Consider the following 24,368-nt stretch of genomic DNA (forward strand, 5'->3'; position numbering starts at 1 on the left):
GTTTCAAACTTTTTTACTGACAATGTCAACATTTGGTACAGGGGAAAATGTGCTGAATTCCCCCCAAAAGGAATTTTATTGTATACAAGTCACTACATCAAGCCACAAAGATTACTGTGGAATTTGCAAAAGAAAGCATATGTAAAAATTAAAAGAAAAATAAAAAATAATAAGGTGCATTACTGAAATAAATGCACTTTTCGACGGTATTCTAATTTTCCGAGTTTCACCTGTACAGTATATACCACCCTCCTCAAGCACTCCAGCACCTATATTCTGTCAGCCGTATTGCCTCGCTGCTAAACCGCTAAAACTCCTACGTACTGGGGTTCATCTCTCTTGCAGGGCGATTCTCTTTTTTGTTGCAGCTTGCTTGTTTACTTTCGGTATCTTAACTTCTCATCGCGGGACCTCGCCTTATCTACAGCCTTAGGCCCCTTTAAGGCGAAGGAGTGGGTGTGAGAGATACCAGCGCTTATATAGCAGCTCCTCGCCATCCGCGCGCACTGCTCGGCCTATCTTCTCCTGGCAACAATTTGCGCCTTAAGACCAGGGCAAGGCGACAAAAACCGTGATTGGCCCTGGACGTCCGCCAATAGGTTGCGCTCCGTTGTCATTGGCGCTGCGGCGGTGGCGGCGGCGGCGGCGGAGACCGAGCTCCTGGGAAGCGCCCAGAAGAGGAGAGGGGCAGCATTTCTCTGGGAAAGCGGCGGCCGTGCCCGCCCGTCTCCGCACTTGCCGCTGCAACTTTGCCGTCCGCTGCGGGGAGGATGAGGAGGGGGGCGCGCCGGCATTTCCTGCCCGCCACCTGCCGGGAAGCTCGGCTGCAGCTCTTGCTACCGCCCCTGCTGCTCGCCACCTTGCTGTGCTGTGGCGCGCGCTGCTCCTCAGGTAAAAACCGCAGCCTGGCGGGTAACTTGGCCGCGCACTTTTGCGCCCGGTCTGGAGACCGAGGGAACCCCTCGAGACGGGAAAGAGCAGGCGGAAAAAAATCCCCGCGCAAAGTTCTCGAGGGTTGGTGGGGAGAAGCCCCTCCTCGTGGCGCGGTGCAAGTTTCTAGAGGGGTGGGGTTTTGGTTTTTTTTAAAAAAGACTCACCTTGGTGCAGTTAGATTCCATAGATTTAACAGATGCTTTTTGCTGGGGTGGGGCAGCCCTTTAGCTGCTAATGTGTGCGCGCGTGTTATTTCGATTACTTCAAAATGTTGGGGGGGGGGCGCAGCTCTGCACCGCACTGGGACGCGCCCTCCCACTCCTTGCGCCGAGCGGGGCCCTGGACGTCAGTCCTGACGGCACCGCTGAAGCGAAGCCTTGCGAAACTGAAAGTGTCCCTCGCTTGTTCCCCATTTTCTGAAGTAACCGAAATGCCCCGAGTGGGTTTCCCCCCCGTGGTGGGTGGGTGGGTTTCCCCTGCTGAAATTGTGTCTTCTGAACCACCCGGGGAAGGGGGTGGGGGTGGGAAAGCACATTTATCTTCCCACATGCGTAGGACGGATGTCTTCTTTTCTCGAGCTACGTTTGAAAGGAACAGTGACTAGACAGAAATCCGTATTTTATTTTTAGCTCGGCAACGTGCACATTTCGTCCAAGGGCTCCGGCCGGCCTGGAACCCCGGGAAGTACTGATATAAAACACGAGAACGTTTGCAGAGCACCTTTCTCCTGACAACTAAGAAGTGTAGCTTCTCGAGATCCGAGCCAGTAGGAGTTTGAGCCCTACTTTCCACCAATAGGGTGGAGGCGACCTCCTCTAGCAGCTTCTGCGGTAGAAGGTGCTTTAATCCTGCGAGCTAGAGTGGGCGGGGCAAGAAATGACTTTCGTTTTTCCTCTTCTGTTGCCCGGATTGCCAAGTGCATTTTTCACCTCCTCCGTTTTTCAACAGCTTTCCCACACACCCTTTTTGCTCTTTCTCCAGGAATTGTTTATATGCTCCGGGGAACCTCTGTAATAGAATCCTTCCGCAGTATGACTCAGGGGCTCAAAGGTTGGCCTGACTTCAATTGCCACCCAGTTCAGAGTAAAGAAAGGACAGTTCCTGGGTGGGTGAAGGGGAATTCCACAAACCGGTTGGAACTACCGGAGGAGCTCCTTGGCTACAGTCAGGAGGAAGGTGGATTGTTTTGTTTCCTTCCAGGCAATAGAGCAAATTCTCCTAAGGGAGATACTTTGCCACTTCTGGCAATGTCTGCTTTAAAAGAAGTTTGCAAAAGTTTAGTGTGCACAATTTTTCACTGCACTGCATTTCCATGGTGCAAAAATAGCACCTGTTTAATGTCTACCTGTTATGCAGTGGTAGTTGTTCAGGCATCTTGATTTGGCTCATGTGATATCCTTGGACCAGTCAGGTATTGTGCCTGGTTCTCATACTTAGTTTGAAGACTGGAAGTATTGGCACCAGTGATACGGATTTTCTAGAAGTTTTGAATTGGACAGTTTTCTTAAACTAATTTGAGATTTGAAGTTTAAAAAGTATGCCATGTTAATTTTACATGATGTACTGTATTGGCCCAAATATAAGCTGCACTCGAATGTAAGCCGCACCTTTAAAATTGGAGGGGGGGGAGAAGAAAAAATGAAAAAAATACCCCGTTCTCTCCCTTCCCAGCCTTGGAGGAGATGACAGAGGACTATGCACAGGGCGGGCGCCGTTTTGCCACGCTCCTGGCACTGTTTGCCCAGCACTCCTGACTGCACACCGTAAGGTCGTGAATATAAGCCGCACTTTTCATGGTTGGAATTTGGGGGAATAATAGAATCATAGAGTTGGAAGAGACCACAAGGGCCATCCATTCCAACCCCCTGCCAAGCAGGACATACCATCAAAGTATTCCTGACAGATGGCTGTCAAGCCTCCGCTTAAAGACCTCCAAAGAAAGAGACTCCACCACACTCCTTGGCAGCAAATTCCACTGTCGAACAGCTCTTACTGTCAGGAAGTTCTTCCTAATGTTTAGGTGGAATCTTCTTTCTTGTAGTTTGAATTCTATATGGCATCCTTATAGAATTTCTATATGGATCTATATGGCATCGTTTAATATATTTGAAGATGGCTATCATATCACCCCTTAACCTTCTCTTCTCCAGGCTAAACATGCCTAGCTCCTAAGCCGTTCCTCATAAGGCATCGTTTCCAGGCCTTCGACCATTTTCTTTGCCCTCCTCTGGACACGTTCCAGCTCGTCAGTATCCTTCTTGAACTGTGGTGCCTAGAACTGGACACAGTACTCCAGGTGATGTCTGACCATAGCAGAATACAGTGGTACTATTACTTCCCTTGATCTAGATGCTATACTCCTATTGATGCAGCCCAGAATTGCATTGGCTTTTTGAGCTGCTACATCACACTGTTGACTCATGTCAAGTTTGTGGTCTACCAAGACTCCTAGATCCTTTTCACATGTACTGCTCTCAAGCCAGGTGTCACCCATTCTGTATTTGTGCCTTTCATTTTTTTTGCCCAAGTGTAGTACTTTACATTTCTCCTTGTTAAAATTCATCTTGTTTGCTTTGGCCCAGTTCTCTAATCTATTAAGGTCATTTTGAAGTGTGATCCTGTCCTCTGGGGTATTAGCCACCCCTCCTAATTTGGTGTCATCTGCAAACTTGCTCAGGATGCCCTCAAGCCCATCATCCAAGTCATTGATAAAAATGTTGAATAAGACTGGGCCCAAGACAGAACCCTGTGGCACCCTACCGGTACTAGTCACTTCTCTCCAGGATTATGAGGAGCCATTGATGAGCACCTTTGGGTTCGGTCAGTCAGTCAGTTACAAATCCACTGAATGGTAGCATTGTCTAGCCCGCATTTTACTAGCTTCTTTACAAGAATATCATGGGGCACCTTGTCAAAGGCCTTGCTGAAATCAAGATATGCTACATCCACAGCGTTCCCTTCATCTACCAGATTGATCAGATTAGTCTGACATGACCTATTTTTCAGAAACTCATGCTGACTTTTAGTGATCACAGCGTTCTTCCATATGCTGTCCCTTCCAAAGTCTCTTGCATATTCCCGGAGGACTGACTTTGCTGCTCGTCTTCATATTCCTGATCAACTGTGATGAGGGAGAGATCTTCAGATGGAGTCTGTTCTTCGTCTTCCATTTTAAGGGAGAGTACTTCAAATCGATTGTGTAGTTCTAAACCCTCAGAGCGATCTCTGGGCCTTCTACTTCTATGAGTCACATTCCTCCATACACCTGGCTCCTGTGCTGGGGAACTGACCTCCTCCTCAGGGATGTCCCCTGTCTCCTCTTTGGTGCAGAAAGTGTGCTCTGCTGCATCCAAGAAAAGCTCCAGCTCATTAATTTTCTGGAGCATAGATACACGGGCCTGAAGTTGCTGGACCTTGTCTTCTAGTAGGGCAACCAACTTGCACTTGCCACAGGTGTAGCTGCCTACATCCTTTGGCAAGAATACAAACTTTGCGCAGGAATTGCAGGTGACTGCAGTTGTTCCCTCACCCTCCATCTTGAAAAGCTTGAGGTCAGGACAAAAAAGAAGCCTAGGGCTCCCCCAATAAATGTTTGAGACTAACTCCCCTAAATCTAAAAGATGGCTTAAACTGCATGCGCCGCTGGACTCCAGGCACTGACTAGCTCCACCCACAGCTAGTCACCTGACTCCACAGAAGCCCCGCCCCCTCAGACCATGTGCTCAGGGACCATGTGCACACTTCCAAGGTCACCTGCAAGGTCACCGGCTAGAAACAAACACACACACAAGCCTGGAGAGTTACACAAATCCAAGAGGCAGAAGCTCTTGTGCTCCCTCCTCAGTCGCTGGACTCCAGGCACTGAAAAGTGAAAAGTGAGGCTTATATTCAGGCCAATATGGTATAAACATCCCAGTTTTTCTCTCAATGGCTAAAGTAAATGTTTGAAGAAGAGGGAAAGCATCCTTATAGTGCAATCCTATGCATGTCTACTCAGAAGTAAGGCCCATTGAATTCTGTAGGATTACCTCTGGGTTGGTGTGTATAGGATTGCAACCTTAATGTCGTTTGAATGTTATATTCAAATACACTCAAAAGCTTTCAGTCAAACTTAATTTTTTACCGGAATACTTGCAAATAATTCAAGGCATGACGGTTAGAACCCAACACCGTGAAAAGGGCAGAATATACATTTCCCTAATTAAATAACTAAATAAAAGCCTGCAAAAGTAAAATACAAAAAGTACTTGGAGAAACTTGCCAAGCTTGTCATTAAACTGGCTCATGCTACAATGCGAGAGTCCCTAGTATAGCATGATAGCAGGGATTGTTTCTTCAATTAATCACAGGTTCCAACACAATGAGGTCTGGGGATCTTTAGCGCTTAAGGGGTGAGAAATACTTGTTTAGGCTTTTTTTCAGTGACAGCTCTGGGTAAATAAGAACTTACAGCCTCAGTGTTTTTTAGTGCTTCCTTTCTATAACTCTTAAGCTTCAGATGTTTACAGTGGCAGGCATACCTTTTAGCTTGCATCCTGATACGACAAGACTTTCGGCTGTTTTTTCCTCTAGACAAGAGTTACTGGTTTTGTCTGATAGAACAGGAAGGAAGTAAAGGAGCTAGTAGTAAAGGAAGAGTGGTAAGAGAAAGAAGAGAACAAAGGGAGAAAAGCTACAATGTTGACAGCTCTTGCACTACAAAGAGGTGATGTGATGCCTCTGTATACTTAGGTCTTAGGAACGTGAGGCTTTAAGTTATAACTAAATAAATATTGCCTATAGACAATATTTGTGATTGCTGGAGCTGATTTCCGCTTTTGTAGAGAAGTTTTCCCATCTTAAGATACATATCTTACAATTCTCATGTTTGAAGAACCTGTATCTATGACAGGCATTTTCCCATTGAATTAAATGAAGTGGCACTCAGATGTAGATGCAGGCCAGGGTGTGTGTGGATAATAACATGTTTGCCTTGCTCTCGTTCTCGTCTACCCTGTGCTGATGGTGCTGTCAGCGCGCCAACTGGTCCCACTGCTGCTGGAAATACAGCCCTCAGGTGACTCTCCTGGCTCAAGGCTGGCAACAAGGCTGCTATAGCAGCCAGGTGCATTTAGGGTTGCCAGACTCAATTGAGGACAGGACTTCTGTGCCTTTAATTGCCCTGCTCTCTTTTGAGTCTGGAAACCTTAGAGAAACCAGCAGACCCTTTGTTTAATTTCCAAGCAAAGGGTCTGCTGGTTTCTCTTTAAGGTTTCCAGACTCAAAAGAGAGCAGGGCAATTAAAGGCACAGAAGTCCTGTCCTCTATTGAGTCTGGCAACCCTAGGTGCATTACACAGCACAGTGCTGGGCAACTGTGGGTGAGACTCTTCTCTGACCTTGAAAAGAAGGGAAACAAGTGTAAGAGACTGGCGGATGTATATAGCATTTGCAGCAGCACCCCAGAGTTCTACTCAGTGGCCAGCCAGGTGATGCTGATACATTAGAATTACATAGTATCTCTTCTGATTCATTAGTGCAGTTGCAACAGCCCTATGGAATAGACCCGTCTTCTATTATTTCCATATTGCAGAAGGCTGAGTGAGGATGACATAACCTAATGTTCGTGGCTGAGGTTTAAGTGGGGACTTCTGGCTGAAACCTCACAGTTCTTCAGTAACCAGAAAAGCTTGCAAGTGGGACGTGACAGAAAGAGACACCCCATGATGTTTTCTCCGCACAGCCAGTGATCAGAAACATGCTGTTTCTGATTATAGGCAGTCTGTTCTTTGTTGGCATGACTTAACTGCTGTTGCTATACTTGTGCTTGTGTGTTCGCTAGCTTTTCCAAGGTAACATAAATTCTGCACACAAAAGAGGAGTCCATGTATATACATCAACTTGTACAAATTATACATGCATAATAATTTCTCTTATGTTGAATAGTTTATTCTGCTTCTGCGTCTCAAGGTGTTGCAGTCCATTTCCCAATGACTTGTTGCCTTTCAGAGTTTAACTTTTCTGTGAATTTAGGCATTGTATCTGTAATATTTGGTTTAGCTTAGTTAAATGCATCAATCTGCATCTCCAGGTAGCAATAGTAATGCCCCCTTGTCTGAAACACTGGAGAGCCACTGCCACTCAGTGTAGACCAGGCATAGGCAACCTTGGCTCTCCAGATGTTTTAGAACTACAACTCCCATGATCCCTAGCTAACAGGGCCGGTGGTCAGGGATCATGGGAGTTGTAGTTCCAAAACTTCTGGAGAGCCAAGGTTGCCTATGCCTGCTGTAGACAGTACAGAGCTCAATGGACCAATGGTCCAATTCAGTATCCCATGTCTACAATTCTCAATACCTTTTACAATACTTATTTTCTTATTGCTTGCATCATTGGAAGGACTCTCATAATGCTCCATCATTTGTATTCCAAGATGTGATGTTTGCTTCCATATGTAGTTTTTTTTAAAAAAAAATCCTTTGTGTGTCTTAACATTTTCCTTGCAACTCTGTTAAGTGGGGTTAGTTTTAACTGCTGTGACATAAACAACTCAGGCTGTCCTATATTGGACTGCCCTGAGCCATCTCTCTGCAGAAAATCTTGAGAACTTCAAAACATTTTAAGGTGGAGGCACTTTCCAGCTACCTTAACTGACATTGTTAATCATAGGAAACCCCTTGCGGTTGGACATGTAGGAGAATCATAGAATTGTAGAGTTGGAAGAGACCCTGAGGATCATCTAGTCCAGGCCTCCTCAAACTCTGCCCTCCAGATGTTTTTGGCCTACAATTCCCATGATCCCTAGGTAGCAGGACCAGTGGTCAGGGATGATGGGAATTGTAGTCTCAAAACATCTGGAGGGCCGAGTTTGAGGAAGCCTGATCTAGTCCAACCCCCTGCAATGCTGGAAAATAGTACAGGGATCAAACCTGCAACCTTGGCATCATCAGCATCACACTCTGAATTAGTTCCTCTCTGTTTACTGGGTTTTCTTCAGCTGCAGGAGAAATACTGCTTATGTAAAAGAAGGTGGACTCAGCCTTTCTTGATCCTCTTCTTTATCTATTTAGAAACTTGGTTGTTTAAATTTTGTGAGTGCTGATGTGTGGTTTAAAATGATGTTGAGGTGTGGATTAGCTTGCTCAGCCCATGGAGATGATAAACAATAAATACTTATGTGACAGGGTTTAACCTCATGGGATCGATGTGCTCACTTCTAATGCTGGATGAGGGGTGATTATAGCTAGGAGTGGATTCCTCTTGAGATTCAAATCACATGGGTCAGATTTCTGATGATCAAGTAAGCTTGAGTCTCAGCAGTTTCAGGAAACATGAAGAGTAAAGAGATTATTGTGTGCCAGAGGAAATGGTGCTCTACAAAAAATATATCTTCTTGTGTTGTTGTTCATAAATGACATTTTAGAATGTGTTGGCAGGCATAAGATGGCAGCTCTTATCTGCCCACCCCTTTATTTAATGAAGCAAGCTATTATACTTTACACCATGTCAGTGATAAGGTTTTAGTTAATTTCTGGCTGTTTAAAAAACAAAAGTTATGGAACGTTGATTAAAAATCAATGTCATAATCAGTTGCAAATTAGGAACTATGTTATACTAAGGCTTATTGTTGTGTTGTCTAACTACAGAACAAACACACGCAAGCACACACACACACACACTCCAAAGGCTGCAAACTATAAATCAAATCAAATAAAGAGAATATTGCACTCCCAATAAGACTGAACACCAGGCCAATCAATTCTTCCTGTGCGCATGTCTTAATGCCGAGTTAAGAGATTGAATACTGACTACGTACTCTTATGCTGCCCCCCCCCCTTTCCACAGAATTATCCATGAGGGGTTAGGTGAAGTATTGTTTGTTTATTTTCTTGAGTATTCAGCAGCCTGCTCCAGCACTGGGTGACATTTTAGAAATGAAATAGAAGTTGCATAGTGCATTTCAGCTGAAGGCATAAAACACAGCACAATTGTTTTCTTCCAGCAAATTGCTGGAGGCATGACTCCAAGGAATAGGCCCTGAGTGGGCTGTGAATGCACAAACATACTTCTCTCCAGCTAGAAGCTTTTGTATATAAAATTCCAGCATTCAGGCTAATGAATTCTGAATAAATATTTTATGTCCCAGTTAACTTGCTATTTTCTATAGCTTTATTTAACAGAGCAATTATTACTTCGGCACTGATCTTCTTCTTTTTTTAAAAAAAAGTACCAGTAATTTAATAGACACACACATATACAGGATGTAACAAAAACACATTTTCCTACATGTCAAAAGAGGTTTAACCATCTCTATACATGGCTGTCCCCAGGGATTATTTGCTGCAGTGTAAATTAGACAAAAACCACACAATTTAGCTTGTGCTTTTATGTAAGATTTGCTCACCACAAAATTTCAGTCAAGGTGCCTAAGGCTATCTGGGATAAATTTCATGATGAGTTGCAACTACTTTGGACTTCAAAATACTTCTAGGAAAGGGTTTCCCATCATCCCAGCTAGCAGGACAGGGATAATGGGAATTGTAGTCGAAAAACAGCTGGAGACCCAAGTTTGGGAAATGCTGTATCTAGAGACTAATAAAAGTCAGAATTAGGAAAGAGGGACCTGTGGCCATCAAGATGATATTGGACTCCAACTTCTGGATGCCACAGATTCCTTGTTCCAGGTAAAAGTGAGCTGTGTTCTATTGCCCCTAAGGTGTGATAATTGATTTAAGCTCTAGGACCTCTGGTTTACAGAACTTGGTAATTTACCACTTTGTGCTAAATTTAAAAGTTTTCCACTTTTAAAAGTTGTTGATAAGACTTTTTAAAGTTCTAATGAACACATTCCTGTTGTTTCTAAACAATACATTTGATTCTAATAAACCTAGAATTACACACACACCCAACAAACAAACCATATCAATTTCCTTTGCCCATTTATTTGATGAGTTACCCTCATTAGTTCATCCTTGATCAGGCTTATCAAATTTATAGTTGGAGTACATTTTACATAGCAGTAAATTTACAGAGCAGCAACTTTCTGTATTGGGTATTACATGTTTAGAATCATACATTTAGGGAGATATTATGTTGCAGAAAGACTTTAGAACATAAACTCTTGGTAGTAGTTTCCATGAAGCATTTTCTTAATGTGCCTCCAGTATAGTATTGTTTCCCCACTGCAAATCACAGAAGCAAAACTCACCAAAGCATATGCCTCTTTTCTATGCAGATAACAATGTCTTCACCATCCGCCATGAAAAAACCAACAAGTGCATCCAAGTTAAAAACCAGCAGATAACAACGGGAGACTGCCAAGGAGCAGAAGAGACCTTATGGACATGGGTCTCCCAGCATCGCCTTTTTAACTTGGGGTCCCAAAAGTGCCTTGGACTAGAAACTGCCAAATCCCAGAATCCCTTGAAAGTGGTGGATTGTGACTCAGATCTTTCACTGTGGTGGCGCTGTGACGATGCCTCAATATCATCTGCATCTGAGAACAAGCTGACTTTAAAGAATGGAATTGTGACAGCAAGCATAAACTCTTCTGATACCTGGAGAAGAAGCAATTCCAGTGATACTATTTGTAAACTCCCTTATCGCAGTATGTATTTTCCTTCTCATTTGTTTTATCTGGAGAAAGGAGACATGAGTTTCAGTTAAGTAAATACGTAGATAAATGCTGGTTTTGTAAAGAGTAAACAGTCAACAGTGGTTCTGTCTAATGTGTATGGACTTGGACTAGGAAATCTTGGATTCAAATCTTCACAAAGCCATGGAAGCCCATTAGGTGACATTAGGCTAGTACACCTCCCTGAGCTCCTTGGAATGGCAGAATAAAAGTGTGATAAAGTGATTACCGGTAATTGCAATCTTTTCTAAAGTTTATGGATCAGGTCCAGTTTAAGTTCTGACTGGCAGTGCAATCCTGCATTTGTATATTGAGAAGTAAGCCCCTTTGAGTTCAGTTAGGACTTACTCCCCGTTAAGTGAGTTTAGGATAGGCATGACTAATGTAAATTTCATTGATTTTAATGAGATTAAAGACAACTTAATCTGGCTTGAACTCAGTGTTGGTTTACAGTAAGGGTTATCTAACATTTTTTTTAAAAAAAAAAAGCTGGCCTGAGTGTTGTATTTGCGGAGGATTACAGTTATTATGATATCAGAACATGAATGCTTTAAAAATAATAGATTATTTAACCAATTGGCCAAATCTTTTTGTACCTATCAAACTCTGAACCCCACTCATAGCTCGTATCAATTTTACAGATTAAGGAATAGCAAATTTAGAAATAATGACTTACACAACATTGTGCATGGCTGAGCTGAGTTTTCAACTCAAGTTTCCCAGGTCCAAATGTAACGCACTGCTCTGCACCACTGTTATGGGACTTGCTTTTGGTAGAAGGTCCAGGGATAGTAGCCCTTTTAAATAAGAATCTAATGAAGGCTGTAATCATATATTCCTTTACCTGGGAGAAAGTCTGACTGAACTTGGCAGGCTTTACTTCTATGTAGACACATACAGGTGCTGTAAAAAATGCAGACTGAAAATATTTAATCATGCTGTTACATCAATTCTTATGTGCAAGCATTGCAGCTTGCCAACTATACCTCCTTTCCTCCCCTTCATGCTTTTCTGATGGTTCCCGTACCCCCAAGGCCAATTTCTGGGGGGGGGGGTGTGGGTGAAGAGCCTTGTTGAGCAAGCAGAAGTCCTTGTGCAGGTTTGTGCAGACAGGGGTGGTTAGGTAAATGCTGCCTACGGTTAACAGATCCTCAAGCATGCCAGAAATGGCATGGGAGAAAGAAAACTAAAACAACATGCATGCCTTCATTTTTCAACTACTAGCTGCTGCTGTTATTATTATTATTATTATTATTATTATTATTATTATTATTATTATGGACCATGTTTAGTTCAAACAAAATGTGAAACACTATGCTGTAAAACTAGAATGACAAGTAATGACAACACAGATATGGTTTAGCCTAGTTACTGAAGATGGCCGACAAATAATAATGGGAATAATCTCATTTTGCAGCCAGCTGCTTTGCATGTAGGCCAGATCTGGCTCCCTGGACCATTTTACCTAGACCCTTGTAGTTCTCCCAAGTTTAATCAAATTGTTTTTTTAAAAAAAATCAAGTTTTACTCATAAGGGGGGGAAATACATATTTTCAAGTTGTAAGATATAAAGATATCCCATATTTTATTCTATTTGCTTTAAAACAACTTCCTATGTGTTTCCACTATAAAAATCCTCAATATGGCCTACAGTAAAAAATCATAACAATATGCATGATTTAAATGAAATTTAAATGCTGCGCTGAGCAGTTTGGCCCTCAAGACTCTGGGTGACACAAGTCCATGGCTGGATTTACCGCTAACAGTAACGTTATTATTATGAAAAGAATTTAAGCAGGGGAGGTCACCCACTAACATGATGAGAAGTGTGAATACAACTCAAACACTGAACTCAAGTGTGAATACAACTCAAACACTGAACTCAAGTGTGAATACAACTCAAACACTAGAGAAACACGAACAATGTACTGAATACAGTATAAGGTATAACAGTGAGTAGTGGGAGAACTTGCAAATGGTGCCATAATGATTAGGCTTTATGCCCTGGACACACTATTGCTGTCTCAACCCCCACTTAAGTGCCCAGAAAACAGTGAGGATTGTCGGTGTATGTCAACCTGTGTTTTCTAATTGGCTGCATAGTAGGCACCCCTAGTTTACATATCCAAACTCTTTGTGAATTTGTGGTTCTCGCTGAGGAAAATGTTCTAACGTGCCCAAGCAAGTGAAAATTTACCTCAAGGCGGGTACTTTTGTCTTTCTCTGTTGCTGGGGAGAAACTTGGTTTGGATACACACTATATCTTTAAAGCACATTCGAAACACATTTTTCCCCTCAAAGATTTCTGGGTACTGTAGTTTATTAAAGGTATTGGGAATTATAATGTTGTGAGGGGTAAACGACAGTGCCCAGAATACTTCGAGGGGAGGTGGGAATGTGAAATCTGCTTCAAATGTGCTTTACAGTGTGCTGCGCTGCAATTTCTAGGCATGATTTTTTGTGTGTGTTTATGTAACTATGAAGCATTAATGCTTGGGTCTGCTTTCTCCTCCTTTCCCTCCTCCTCCCCCTCCCCTTCCCATTCTTTTTTCATTTTTGGTTTTGTCAAATAGCTTATAAGGGCATAGATACATACTGTGGTGTTCAGTCCCTCAGTACAGTGCATAGGAAAAAAAACCATAGGTGTTTTATATATTACTGTATATAATAACTCCTACTGAATTTGAAAGGGCTGCCACGTCCATACAGTTGGCATAGGCTGCGGCCACCACACAATTTTGGGGTGTTTACATCTACTATAGTTTGAGCCACACTGACAATTTCAGGCAGACCTTAAAGATCTACTTTGATTGCAGAAAGAACCTGCAAATTTGTTAGATTAAACCACAGTAGAAGTGCATAGTTATCATACAATAGTAGCCTTTTTTCTACAAAGCAGTCAAAAGACCAGCTATCCCAGTTGAAGCAGGTAACATAGGTAGGCTGGCTAGTTTTGCACTCTTGCTGAGCTGACTATCACTTCTAATCCACTTGACTGATTTTCTTTATCGGCTCCACTGACTTTGAGGCATTGGTTTCTGGAGTGGGGGCAAAGTCCCCTATTTGAGCCGTAGATCCCCAACTCCATCGCATCCTGGTCTCCGTTTCTTTGAGCTCCTGCCATCGGGACAGAGATACAGAACAATGAAGGCGAGAACGAGCCGTCTCAAGAACAGTTTCTTCTCTAGAGCAATTTCCGCCTTAAATGGAAAGTCTGGACTTTGAAGTCATCTTATTTTTACTTGCCATTTTGTATTGTATTGTTTAATTAATGTTTTGTAGTTATTTTAAATTTATGTGGAGTGCCTTATCTGAGTGGATGGAGCAGCCGAGTAATTTCGTTGTTCCCGCAGGGGGGCAATGACAATAAAGATTATCTTATCTTATCTAACTGTCATTTTAAAAAATTAAAAAATAAAAGCAAGACTCTAGGTCTTGTAGATCTCAAGATATGAGGCAAAATGTGCAGGCATTATTCCGCCTGCTGGTTTTGTGAGAAATAACCCTTATACTGCCTTTCATAGTCTTTAGTCAATGAATGAAGTCATTGGTGCAGTTGACATTTAGGAAAGCAGAGCTAGCCATATAGAGTGACATGGTCACTGCCTGGAGACAGAGTTTTCAGTTTCATTTTTAAGCTAATTTTTAGTTCTCCTGGTCGAGTTGAGGTTGCTGCGCATGGAAAACAGTTCAGAAATCCAGAAGTTTAGTGCTTAGGCCAGGGGTCCCCAGACTTACCCGCCTTCGGGCCGGTGCCCGCCGCGCCGATCGCGCGGAGGGCAGGGGAGTGCGCGCACAGTGGGCCGGAGGGTGGAGGAGTGCGCGCCAGTGCGCATGCGCACACCCATTTACTGGCGCGGTGGCGCGCTTCCAGGCCGGAAAAAATGCCGAAAATTGTTTGTGCGCATGCGTATGGGCCTCCCCCGACCCGGAAGTGCACCGGAAATGACCTCTTCTGGGTCGGGAGAGGCCCATAAGCATGCGCAGAAACGATTTTCGGCAATTTTTTTCAGATCTGGAAGCGCGACACCGCACAGCGCGACGCAATAGCGGGCAGCGGGCGACGGGGGTCGTCGCGGGCCGGATTGGGAGGCCAATTGGGCCGCATCTGGCCCGGGGGCCGTAGTCTGGGGACCCCTGGCTTAGGCCCTGGTTAGGCAGTAATGTGCCTATCAAAACACAACAGGTAACAGTAAAGGCAAGAGTCAATAGCTCAGGTGTTATTTTATTACAGAAAAATGTGACGTACACACACACAGTTTGTAAACATTTAAAAGTTGCTCCATGCTGCAAACGCAGATAAGGCCACCATCGTTATTGTATCCAGATTGCAGGGTGTGGGGCTATTTTGCTGAGAGAGTGTTAACCTGTTAAAAGAATTTGTGATGGACCCTTAAAGTATCCCAGAAGTGCTTCTGAGTGGGATAGGGAGGCAACAACCTTGCAGTCAAGTCTCCAGAGGTGTTGGTTTTTTGAAAGGGAAACTGGGCCTGTGAAGTTCATAGTAGCAGCCATGTTGAGGAGAGGGTGTGATTATTGTTTTTTCTCACTCATGGGAGGAAAAAGGACCCTTGAGACTGGGGGATTTTGCTGCAAAAAGCAACTTGAAGGGAAAGTTAATCACCCATACAATCCTACGTGCCACTGCTGTGATCAACTCCACAGCCCTCTGTACACATTTCAAAAAATAATAATCCTCAACCACACCTGAGAAGTTACTAGCACCTCTTACTCATCTGGTTGTTTTGTCATTGACTGGTTTGAGTTTTCAGTCAAACATGTATATTCCCTCCCTGTTGGGTCACAACAAAGCTCAAGACTATTTCAGTTGCTCCCTTGCAGAGCAGCAAAGCTGTTCGAAAGTCAAGAAAATGTTTTTTTCCCCAATACAAAATGCATGTTTTATGTCTTTAGATTTATAATTATGTATTTTGTATGTATACTTTGCCAGAATCTAGGGTGGGTGGAATTCTTGCAGGTGTCCAATGCTTTTTCAGTTACTGTATTACTTTCCTACCCCTGGCAATACATATGTTCTGTTTCACTTTTCAAATTCATACATTGTTTGATTGAATGCTTCCTCCCGACCACCAATATTGACATGAGTATTAAAAAAAAACATGGGAAGAAACTAAGGTTGAACTCCTTTTCTGCCCTCCTCAATATTGATGGCTCAATAGGTGGGTTGGGAGAAAGGATGAACCCCTTTCTGCCAGTGTGTGGAGTCCTGCTGTTGAGGGTTTTGCTGTGATGTATAGGCCCAGTCTTCACCTGAGCAGGTGGTAGCCAGTGGAGGCATGAAAATTTGGGGGCAGGGGCTACAGGATCCATTGGATCTTATGTCAGGCCAGCTCCCAGAGAGGGGCCTGGATTCTGGTACAGTGGTGAGGGGAGCACAAAATAACTCTTAACACTCCCCACCCCATCCTTCTTCCCTCATCTGCAGAAGCTGGCAGGGATGCAGTAGTGCTTTGATGACTCCCTGGGGGGGGGGACAGGATTGCTCTGCCCCAAGGCAAATTTTTAAAAATGAGGCACTTGTGTGAATGGCATGAAAGAACTACAGCTCTGTTGCCAGCCATTTCTCAGAATTTCCAGTACAGTCGTACCTCGGGTTACGAACACCCCGGGTTACGAACAACTCAGGTTATGAACTGCGTAAACCCAGAAGTATTTTCGGCCGCGCGTGCAGTTTGCAAAATGGCGGTTCGGGTTACGAACTGCGACCCGGAACGGATCGTGTTCGTAACCCAAGGTACTACTGTACTGTACAATAATCCTCATCATGGTGAACCATGATATAGTAGCATTTTCCAGTACAGTGGTGCCTCGCTAGATGAAATTAATTCATTCCACAGGTCTTTTCTTATAGCGAAAAATTCATCTAGCGAATCCCATAGGAATGCATTGAATTTTTTTTGAATTTTTTTTTTGCCCATAGGAACGCATTAATTGAATTTCAATGCATTCCTATGGGAAACCGCCATTCACTAGACAAATTTTTCGTAAAAGCATTCGTCTAGCGAGGTAACCTCCGCTCGAAAAATCCTTCCGTTAAGCGGAAATTTCGTTAAGCAGGGCATTCGTTAAGCGAGGCACCACTGCAGTTGCGAAAGGATGCATTAGTTATCACCTTGACAAGGTTGAAAGCTTGATATGCCAAGAAGTAGATGAAACTGCTACAGGGAAGAAGGACACGTGAATTGCGGAGCCCTAGAAACAGTATTGGTCTCTGCCTTGAGGCTTATTCTCATTTTCTTAAAGTGTTTTAAGAGTGGCTTGCACTGTTAACACAGTTAAATCTACTCCTTTTTCCTAGCAAGCAGGGCAGGTCCTTACTAAGGAGGCGCTCATGAGTATTTGCTGTTATAAGTGTCTTCTGTGGGATTGTGGCAACATTCCATCAATGCTAACAACCCCAAACATTAGATGGGAGGCTGCGTAGTACAGCACAGCATCAGGAGCGAAGTGTATCAGCAGCAGCTGGCGCTGAACTGACATACCCTAGGAATAGCTTTGCTGGTTGAGATACACTAGTTATGCCTTTCCCAAAGCATTGAACCCAAAACATGGGCTTACCCAGGATTTATTTTAGGGGAGGCAGCCTTTATGTTGTGGTGGGGGAGAACCAAGTTATCTGCAATGCAATTGATCAGTTAGTTAAGTATTTTTAATTACTTGATTTCAGGGTGGATTTGATTTAAATCAAACTGATTTAAATCACTAGTCAGTAAGGCTTGATTTAAATCATAGTTTTCTACATAAAGACTATTTCTTGCTGGTATAACTTTAATATGCAAGTAGATGAAGATTTTTAGAATAACAACTTTTCATATTAGTTTTTTATCCCCAGTTTAATAGGTTAATCATTCATATTTGGACAACTTTACTGTTGTACTTAGGGAGGAGAAAAATAATCATTACCTTAATAATAACAATTTAAATAGATTTATTCAACTGAAACAATAACATTACAGCATATGTTATTTGCTTAAACAAACATCCATGCTTGTTAACTAATATATATATATAGATTGTCAGCCCAGCCTACACATGAAAAACTTAAATACTGTCCACTCCAAACAATCAGAAAAATATTGTTTCCATTCTATTCACTGAACTTCTTGAAACTTAGCACTGAAGGGGTTGTTTCTGTATTCATAGGTTTGTAGAACAATAGGATTAAGGTCTTTTTCTCAACTCTGTTCATGTTATAACATTTTTGCTGTGAAGAAGAGGCATGTGATCTCTGTTGAGTCAAATTCAGTTTTGAGAACTGCAAAAGTAAACCAAGCATCTGTGATAATATCTTGTAGGCAGAGAAACTGCCCAATAATCTTACAAAAACCTCTGGAAGAGCATGACATTGTGAATGGATTAATGGAATTTATTTACCCAAAAAATTAAACATATACAACCTTATTCTACATAATTAAAAAAAAATCTTTATTTCATGATGGAATAACCTTTGGATGGTAATATATTTTCCTCAAAAAGCATTTTATTTTTTTAAAAAAATCCGATTTAAATGATTTTTTAAAAAATCATTGATTTTTATCCACCCTGCTTGATTTAGAGGGGGCAGTTGCCCCCCCCCAGCACCTACTGGACTATGCTCGTGCATAGCTGCTCAGCATGGGACCATAGTTTTGGGCCATGAGACATTTTTAATTTCAAGAGTTCACTGTTGAGTGATTTTTGTCTTCCATGGATCTTATCATATTAATTTGTTTTATATATCCATATTTATGCCCTCGCCTAAAGTACAGTGAAAACAACACAAAAAACCATTTTGTCTAATAAATTGAGAAAATAATAATAATGAATTGTTATTGCATGAAGTGCATATGGCTGAAATGTTAAGCATTTTCTTACAACATTATATTAAGATGCACTGCAACTCTGTTATATATACCTGTAAATAATAGCTTGCATGTGCCAATATAATCTTTACTTCTGAATGACTCCAACAGTGTCTTAATATTGGTTCAGTTTACCATGCGTTCATATCCATTACCACCCCCCTCAAATGTCAAAACCATTTCCCCCCTTACAGAGGTTTATACGAAGGATGGAAATGCCTATGGAAAGCCTTGTGAATTCCCTTTCCTATTTAATGGAACCTGGCATCATGATTGCACCCGCAATGAAATGTTTACAGATGGTGAATGGTGTTCTACAACCTACAATTTTGATCAAGATAAAGAATGGGGTGTCTGCTTAAAGCCAGGCAAGTAGCATTGCTAAAATGCTATATACTGTACTACACTGAAATGTTTAAATGTTTCTTTGATTGTCCTTGAAGCTTCCTGCTGCAGTTGCTATCTTCCTGCAACACCAATGTAGTGCACCACACCCTTTGAGAACCACTGGGCTGAAATGTACTGTATAATGACGCTTTTCACATAGATATGGGAGGTGCAGGCAGACTTTGTGTTCATCGCAATGCTTCGTTCTAACTATGCTCTTCATTTGAAGGGTGGGGGAAACATCTATATTGCCCCCTTCTGGAATTCTCAGCACATGGTTACTGTGCCTGTATGGGACCCAGATGGTTGCTTTTTAATTATTTATTTCTCTTGCATCAGAGGATGGTTGTCAAAATGCATGGGAACATGATGCAGATTCTGGAAATTGCTACCAGTTAAACACACAGGCTGCCCTTACTTGGAAAGAAGCATATGTCTCATGCCAGAGTCAAGGTGGAGATTTGCTGAGCATCGCCAGTGCATCCGAGTTAAGCCGTATTCAAGGTACGTACAACTGTATATACTGAATTTCTGGGGAAACCTGGCACTACCAAATTGGGGAGTAAGGATGGAACCTTAGCAAGAGGATTAGTGTCAAGGTAGATTCTTAGCTACCACCTCATATCTCTTGCAGGAGTTGCCTCCGCATAATTCTCTAGATGTGAATTATCAAAATTCCATTCTACACAAACTTACTTCATACTACCAATAACCAAAATGCCCACAGGAACTTCTGGACCCAGAATGTGTCCTTGGTTTTTTATCCCCCTTCCTTTTGCTTTCTCCTCCTTTTTCATCTACCTTCCACTCCCTGTGATACATAGGCTCCTCCTTAAACCATGGATTTGCTGAGCATGATGTACAAACTAAGCCACTATCTAATAAATTCATATAATGCTTGTGCAACCACATCCCATACTGTACTCCATAAGCTGGTGCCCAAATATTTCTGTTTGACCTTAAATATATATATATTATTACAGCAACCGAAAGCTACCTGGAAAGATGACACCGAGGTTCAGTACAGCTAAATGGTAACTATGAATTTACAGTGTGGAAACCAATCAATATTATTCATCTCTTAATATTTTTTAACTCTTTAGCAAAAGAAGGCATCGCACAGAGATTCTGGATTGGATTAAACCAGCTGGATATTTCTGGAGGCTGGCAGTGGTCGGATCATACACCATTGAATTTCCTCAGCTGGAGTCAAGGTGAGCACATTTCACTGTTCAGTTGCCCAGTGAAATTCTGTGCATGTCTACTCAGAAAAAGTCTCACTCTGTTCAGTGGATTACAGCCTTATCAAAGGATTGATTTATGGTGCTGAATGTTTGGAACTCTTCCTTTCCAGTCCTATAATTATGTGATACTATAACTTTAATTTTCTAAATACTTGTTGTTATTTTTCTATAGAGATTCAGAATTCATCTCCACTAGATGGATCTGGCTGTGTAGCTATGGAAGCCAACGAAGGTACCTGGATGAGTTATCCTTGTGAGAATAAACTTCCTTACGTTTGCAAGAAGCCATTCAACAATACCCAGTCAGAGTTTGCAGGTAAATTGGAATTAAATTGTGGATTTGGTTTTTGTTAGGCAGTTACATAGTTAAATTGACTCATATTTACAGCTGCTGCAGCATCTGTCCCACACTGCTCTGCAACTACTTTTTTCTTCGAGAACAGCTTAGTTATGGAAGCCTGCTTGCAAGAAAAACAGCATTCCAAAAAGTATATTCATTGCAATGCCTATTGGTCTAAAACCTTCAGAGTAGACAATAAAGAGGTGCAAAGGATAAGAGGAGAGTTTCAGCCAGGTGTGGCTGTTTTGTTTTCATTTGCAGAAATAGTTAATAGTTACAAAATCAGGGGAAACGTTTGGGAATTTTTATACTTGTAAAAATGCTATAGTGTCATGTTATAATTGCCTTTCAAAAAAAAGAAGAAGTTATGTGTGTTTTTTCTGCGCATCACCCGGTGTATATTTCTTGCTGAATGGTTCACATATTTTATTTATTCTCAGCAGTTGAGCAGTATGTGGAGAACCAGTGTGAACCTGATTGGCATTCCCACAATGGATTTTGCTATATGCTAATGAGCGGCACTGCTTCCTGGGAAGATGCACATCGGCTTTGCAATGCAAGCAATAGCAACCTTATCAGCATACACTCCATAGCAGATGTTGAGATAGTGGTTACAAAGCTTCATAATGGTAAGTTTGGCTAAGCGTAGGCATGAATTTCTTCTGCCTTTTTCATGCTAATCACCCCATCTCAACTTAAGACTAAATGACTGGAAATTTGGTTTAGAACAGGCATAGGCAACCTTCGGCCCTCCAGATGTTTTGGCCTACAACTCCCATGATCCTTAGCTAACAGGACCAGTGGTCAGGGATGATGGGAATTGTAGTCCAAAACATCTGGAGGGCCGAAGGTTGCCTATGCCTGGTTTAGAAGGTTACTTGCCCGGCATCAACATTACATATCTTTAGGTGCCAGGCAAAAACATTCCTCTTCTCCCAGGACTTTGACTATTTAAACAATCTATGACCTTTTAAACGGTGTGGGTGTGGATGTGTTTGTTACTACGGTCTTATATGGGTTCTTATATTGCAGGGATGTCCAACTTACAAGGGACTACGATCTACTCCCACTATTAAAAAAAAAACACCCATTGGGTTGAGCTTTTGGGGGGGGGGAGCCAAAGTCATTGAGCTTTTTTTAGGAAGCCAAAGTTGTTGAGCTTTTAGGAAGCCAAGGATCCCCCCGCAATCAACCAGTAAATCGCAATCGATCTGTTGGACGTCCCTGTTACATTGTAAACCTCCTTGTGATCTTTGAATGAAGGATGGTATAGAAATTTATTCAATAACAACAACAGCTACTAGTACTACTTTATCTGTGGACATAATTTTTGTCACTCTAGATCACAGACTCAATAATAGAAATAAATATATATATTTTTCAACTTGGATAAAAAGTACTGTGCTTGCTCTATCTCTATATGTCTTGCCTTAGTCACAGGGCATCTGTGGTATAATTCTGTGCATTCCAAAAAAAGTGAGCTTGTTTGAGTTATATGGCTGTGCTCCTGGTGTCTTGTTTGATTAGCTATATTGCTTTTTGAATTGCTTATTTTTTGCTATTGAATATAGACACTGCAGACAGAGTGTGGATTGGCTTCATAAACGAGGATGTTCCAGCTTTGTTTAAATGGTCTGATGGTTCCAAAGTAGTGTTTACTTACTGGGATCAGGGTGAGCCGAAACTTCTCTCCAATAACACTCCCAACTGTGTATCCTATTCAGGAAAGGTAAGTTGCTTATGTGTTACTCTGGTCCAAGTGCCTCTTTAAAATTCCTGGGAAAGAAAGAAAAAAAGCATGTGGGTTTATGTATACATAGCCTGTTCCCTCCTATGGAAGTGGAAAAGATGATACCCTAGCAGTTCAACCTTTAACAGACTTCCACAGAATTAACGTCCTGGTATTTCACTGGAACTCGCATGCTTAGGATTACACCCTTGAATTCTAGCAAACTTCCAGCCCAGAAGTATGCTCCCGCCAGCTGCATCTGGGAGCATTGTTGCAGCTGGCTAGGGAGGCAGCACCTGTGTATGGCAATGTATCCCTAGACTATATAGTCCTTGGCTGTGCCTCTGTGTGGTGTCTGGTCATTTTCCGGCATACCCATCCAGCCTGCACTCAGTTCCAGTACGGCAGGCATCCCCAAACTGCGGCCCTCCAGATGTTTTGGCCTACAACTCCCATGATCCCTAGCTAACGGGACCAGTGGTCAGGGATGATGGGAATTGTAGTACAAAACATCTGGAGGGCCGAAGTTTGGGGATGCCCGCAGTACGGGATTTCCAGTCGCTTCGGGGCACAGTTGGAATATTTTGCCTGCCTGCAAACTGGCCAAGCTGAGCAGGGTTTTTTCACCTGCTCTGTACAGTGGTACCTCGGTTTACAAACACCTCTGTACTTAACCTGAAGCGTACTTAACCTGAAGCGAACTTTCCCATTGAAAGTAATGGAAAGTGGATTAATCCGTTCCAGACAGGTCTGCGGAGTACTTAAACTGAAAATACTCAAACCGAGGAGTACTTAAACCGAGGGAAAGGTTAACGTAAGATAAGAACCCTTATGTATCTTTGAAGGTGAAGGGTATTTCTGGATGCCAGCTTCTCCAGGCTATGGGGCTCTTAGCCTGGATGGGGGAATGTTCTTGAGGCTCATCTGCCACACCTGTGGGCCCTTGGAGGGAATGGGGGCAAGAAGGCTGCCCTACTCATCATAATGTGGGGCCCCAACCTTGGTACTATGCTTTGTCATGCCCTTTGAAAAGGGTAGGGTTTGGTTCATGCAGAGTTGAAGTCAACGTTAGCTTCCTGCAATTCCTGCAGTTGTTGATGATAAAATGTGGCCCTAGTTCAACCCCATCACTTGTTATCTCCTCTTTATTCCTGGGTCCAGTCATAACAGGGGAATAGAAGGCAATTGTGGTTCACTGTACTAACAGAAAATCTTAAGCCTTAGAAAAACAGGAACACAGGGCCTATTGCGAGCTCTCCCTGTTTCTTCACAGCTTTCTATGAGAAAAGTCTCAAAGCAGCTGTTTGTCAGTGTTGGTGGGTTCATTGTTTTCCTGTATGTGATATTCGTAGCCCATGATAGATACAGCAGAGGTGCGTGAGCAACTGTTGCCGCGTTAACACGTAACTCTTAAGCAATGGTGTAGCACTATGGCAATGCACCAGAGCAAAGAATCGGGCTCCCCTGCTCCTCCAGTCTCTCTTCTGCTGCTGTCTGTGTTCTCTTCTGTTTCCCAATGGCTGGACTCACAAGAGTTGGCCACTGTGGGAACAGAATGTTGGACTGATTTAGCTGGGTGCTTTTTAAGTTCTTAAAATCCTCATTCAGGTTGGGATGCAGGGCAGGCTTGTTAAAGCCACAGGTGTGGCTACAGATTGCTTGGCATTTTTAGACTCCCATGGGGGGGGGGGAGAGAGAGTAGCAAGGAAGCTAAGCACTTCCTGTCTGCATTGTAATACAGACAATGTGGTTTTAAATAAGATTTCAATTACTTTAAAAAAAGTAAAGACCAATTAACACTCATGCATTTGTTTATTATACTTATCCAACTACTTTTGTAGAAGTTTATGCATAGATACAGTGGACTTTTTGCTTTGTTTGTGCCTCCCCATTTTTCCCCTTGTATGTTTACTCTGGCTGTTTGCTTTAATTGAAAATCAATAAACAATGGAGAGGGTAATATTGGGAATGTTCTAAAAAAAATCTTCCCTCCTCTTGCTGATAGCTGGGTCGGTGGAATGTCCTGCCTTGTGACAATAAACTTAAATACGTCTGCATGAAAAATGGAAAGATCTTGAATGAATCAAAAGCTGATAAAAGTTGTCCTAATGAGGTAAGGTTATATCAGTAATTACATTTTAAACCAGTCTTGGAGGTTGTATTAAAAGTATTTTGCTTACTGTCTGCCTGGCATTTTAAATTTCAGATTCATTATTGACAATAGAATGGAGTGGAATGTTTAGAATTATTACATATTAAAT

General features: G+C 42.4%; 1 protein-coding gene across 3 annotated transcripts in view; it reads left to right on the forward strand.

Moving 5' to 3' along the window:
- The first annotated feature begins 448 nt into the window (after nt 1-448).
- Nucleotides 449-24,368, forward strand: part of LY75 (lymphocyte antigen 75) — a 74,289-nt gene continuing 50,369 nt past the window's right edge. For 2 of the 3 annotated variants that reach the window (XM_088676819.1, XM_035132362.3), the window contains exons 1-9: nt 449-891; nt 10,147-10,518; nt 18,602-18,775; nt 19,134-19,298; nt 19,898-20,008; nt 20,211-20,354; nt 20,819-21,007; nt 21,950-22,107; nt 24,113-24,220. In XM_088676819.1, coding sequence (XP_088532945.1) covers nt 771-891; nt 10,147-10,518; nt 18,602-18,775; nt 19,134-19,298; nt 19,898-20,008; nt 20,211-20,354; nt 20,819-21,007; nt 21,950-22,107; nt 24,113-24,220 — 1,542 coding nt within the window. In that variant the 5' untranslated portion in view covers nt 449-770. The remainder of the gene's footprint in view (nt 892-10,146; nt 10,519-18,601; nt 18,776-19,133; nt 19,299-19,897; nt 20,009-20,210; nt 20,355-20,818; nt 21,008-21,949; nt 22,108-24,112; nt 24,221-24,368) is intronic. The other variant, XM_035132363.3, reaches the window with a different exon arrangement.

Source organism: Zootoca vivipara, chromosome 1 (assembly GCF_965207765.1).
Source record: "Zootoca vivipara chromosome 1, rZooViv2.hap1.1, whole genome shotgun sequence".
NCBI classification, from domain to species: domain Eukaryota; kingdom Metazoa; phylum Chordata; class Lepidosauria; order Squamata; family Lacertidae; genus Zootoca; species Zootoca vivipara.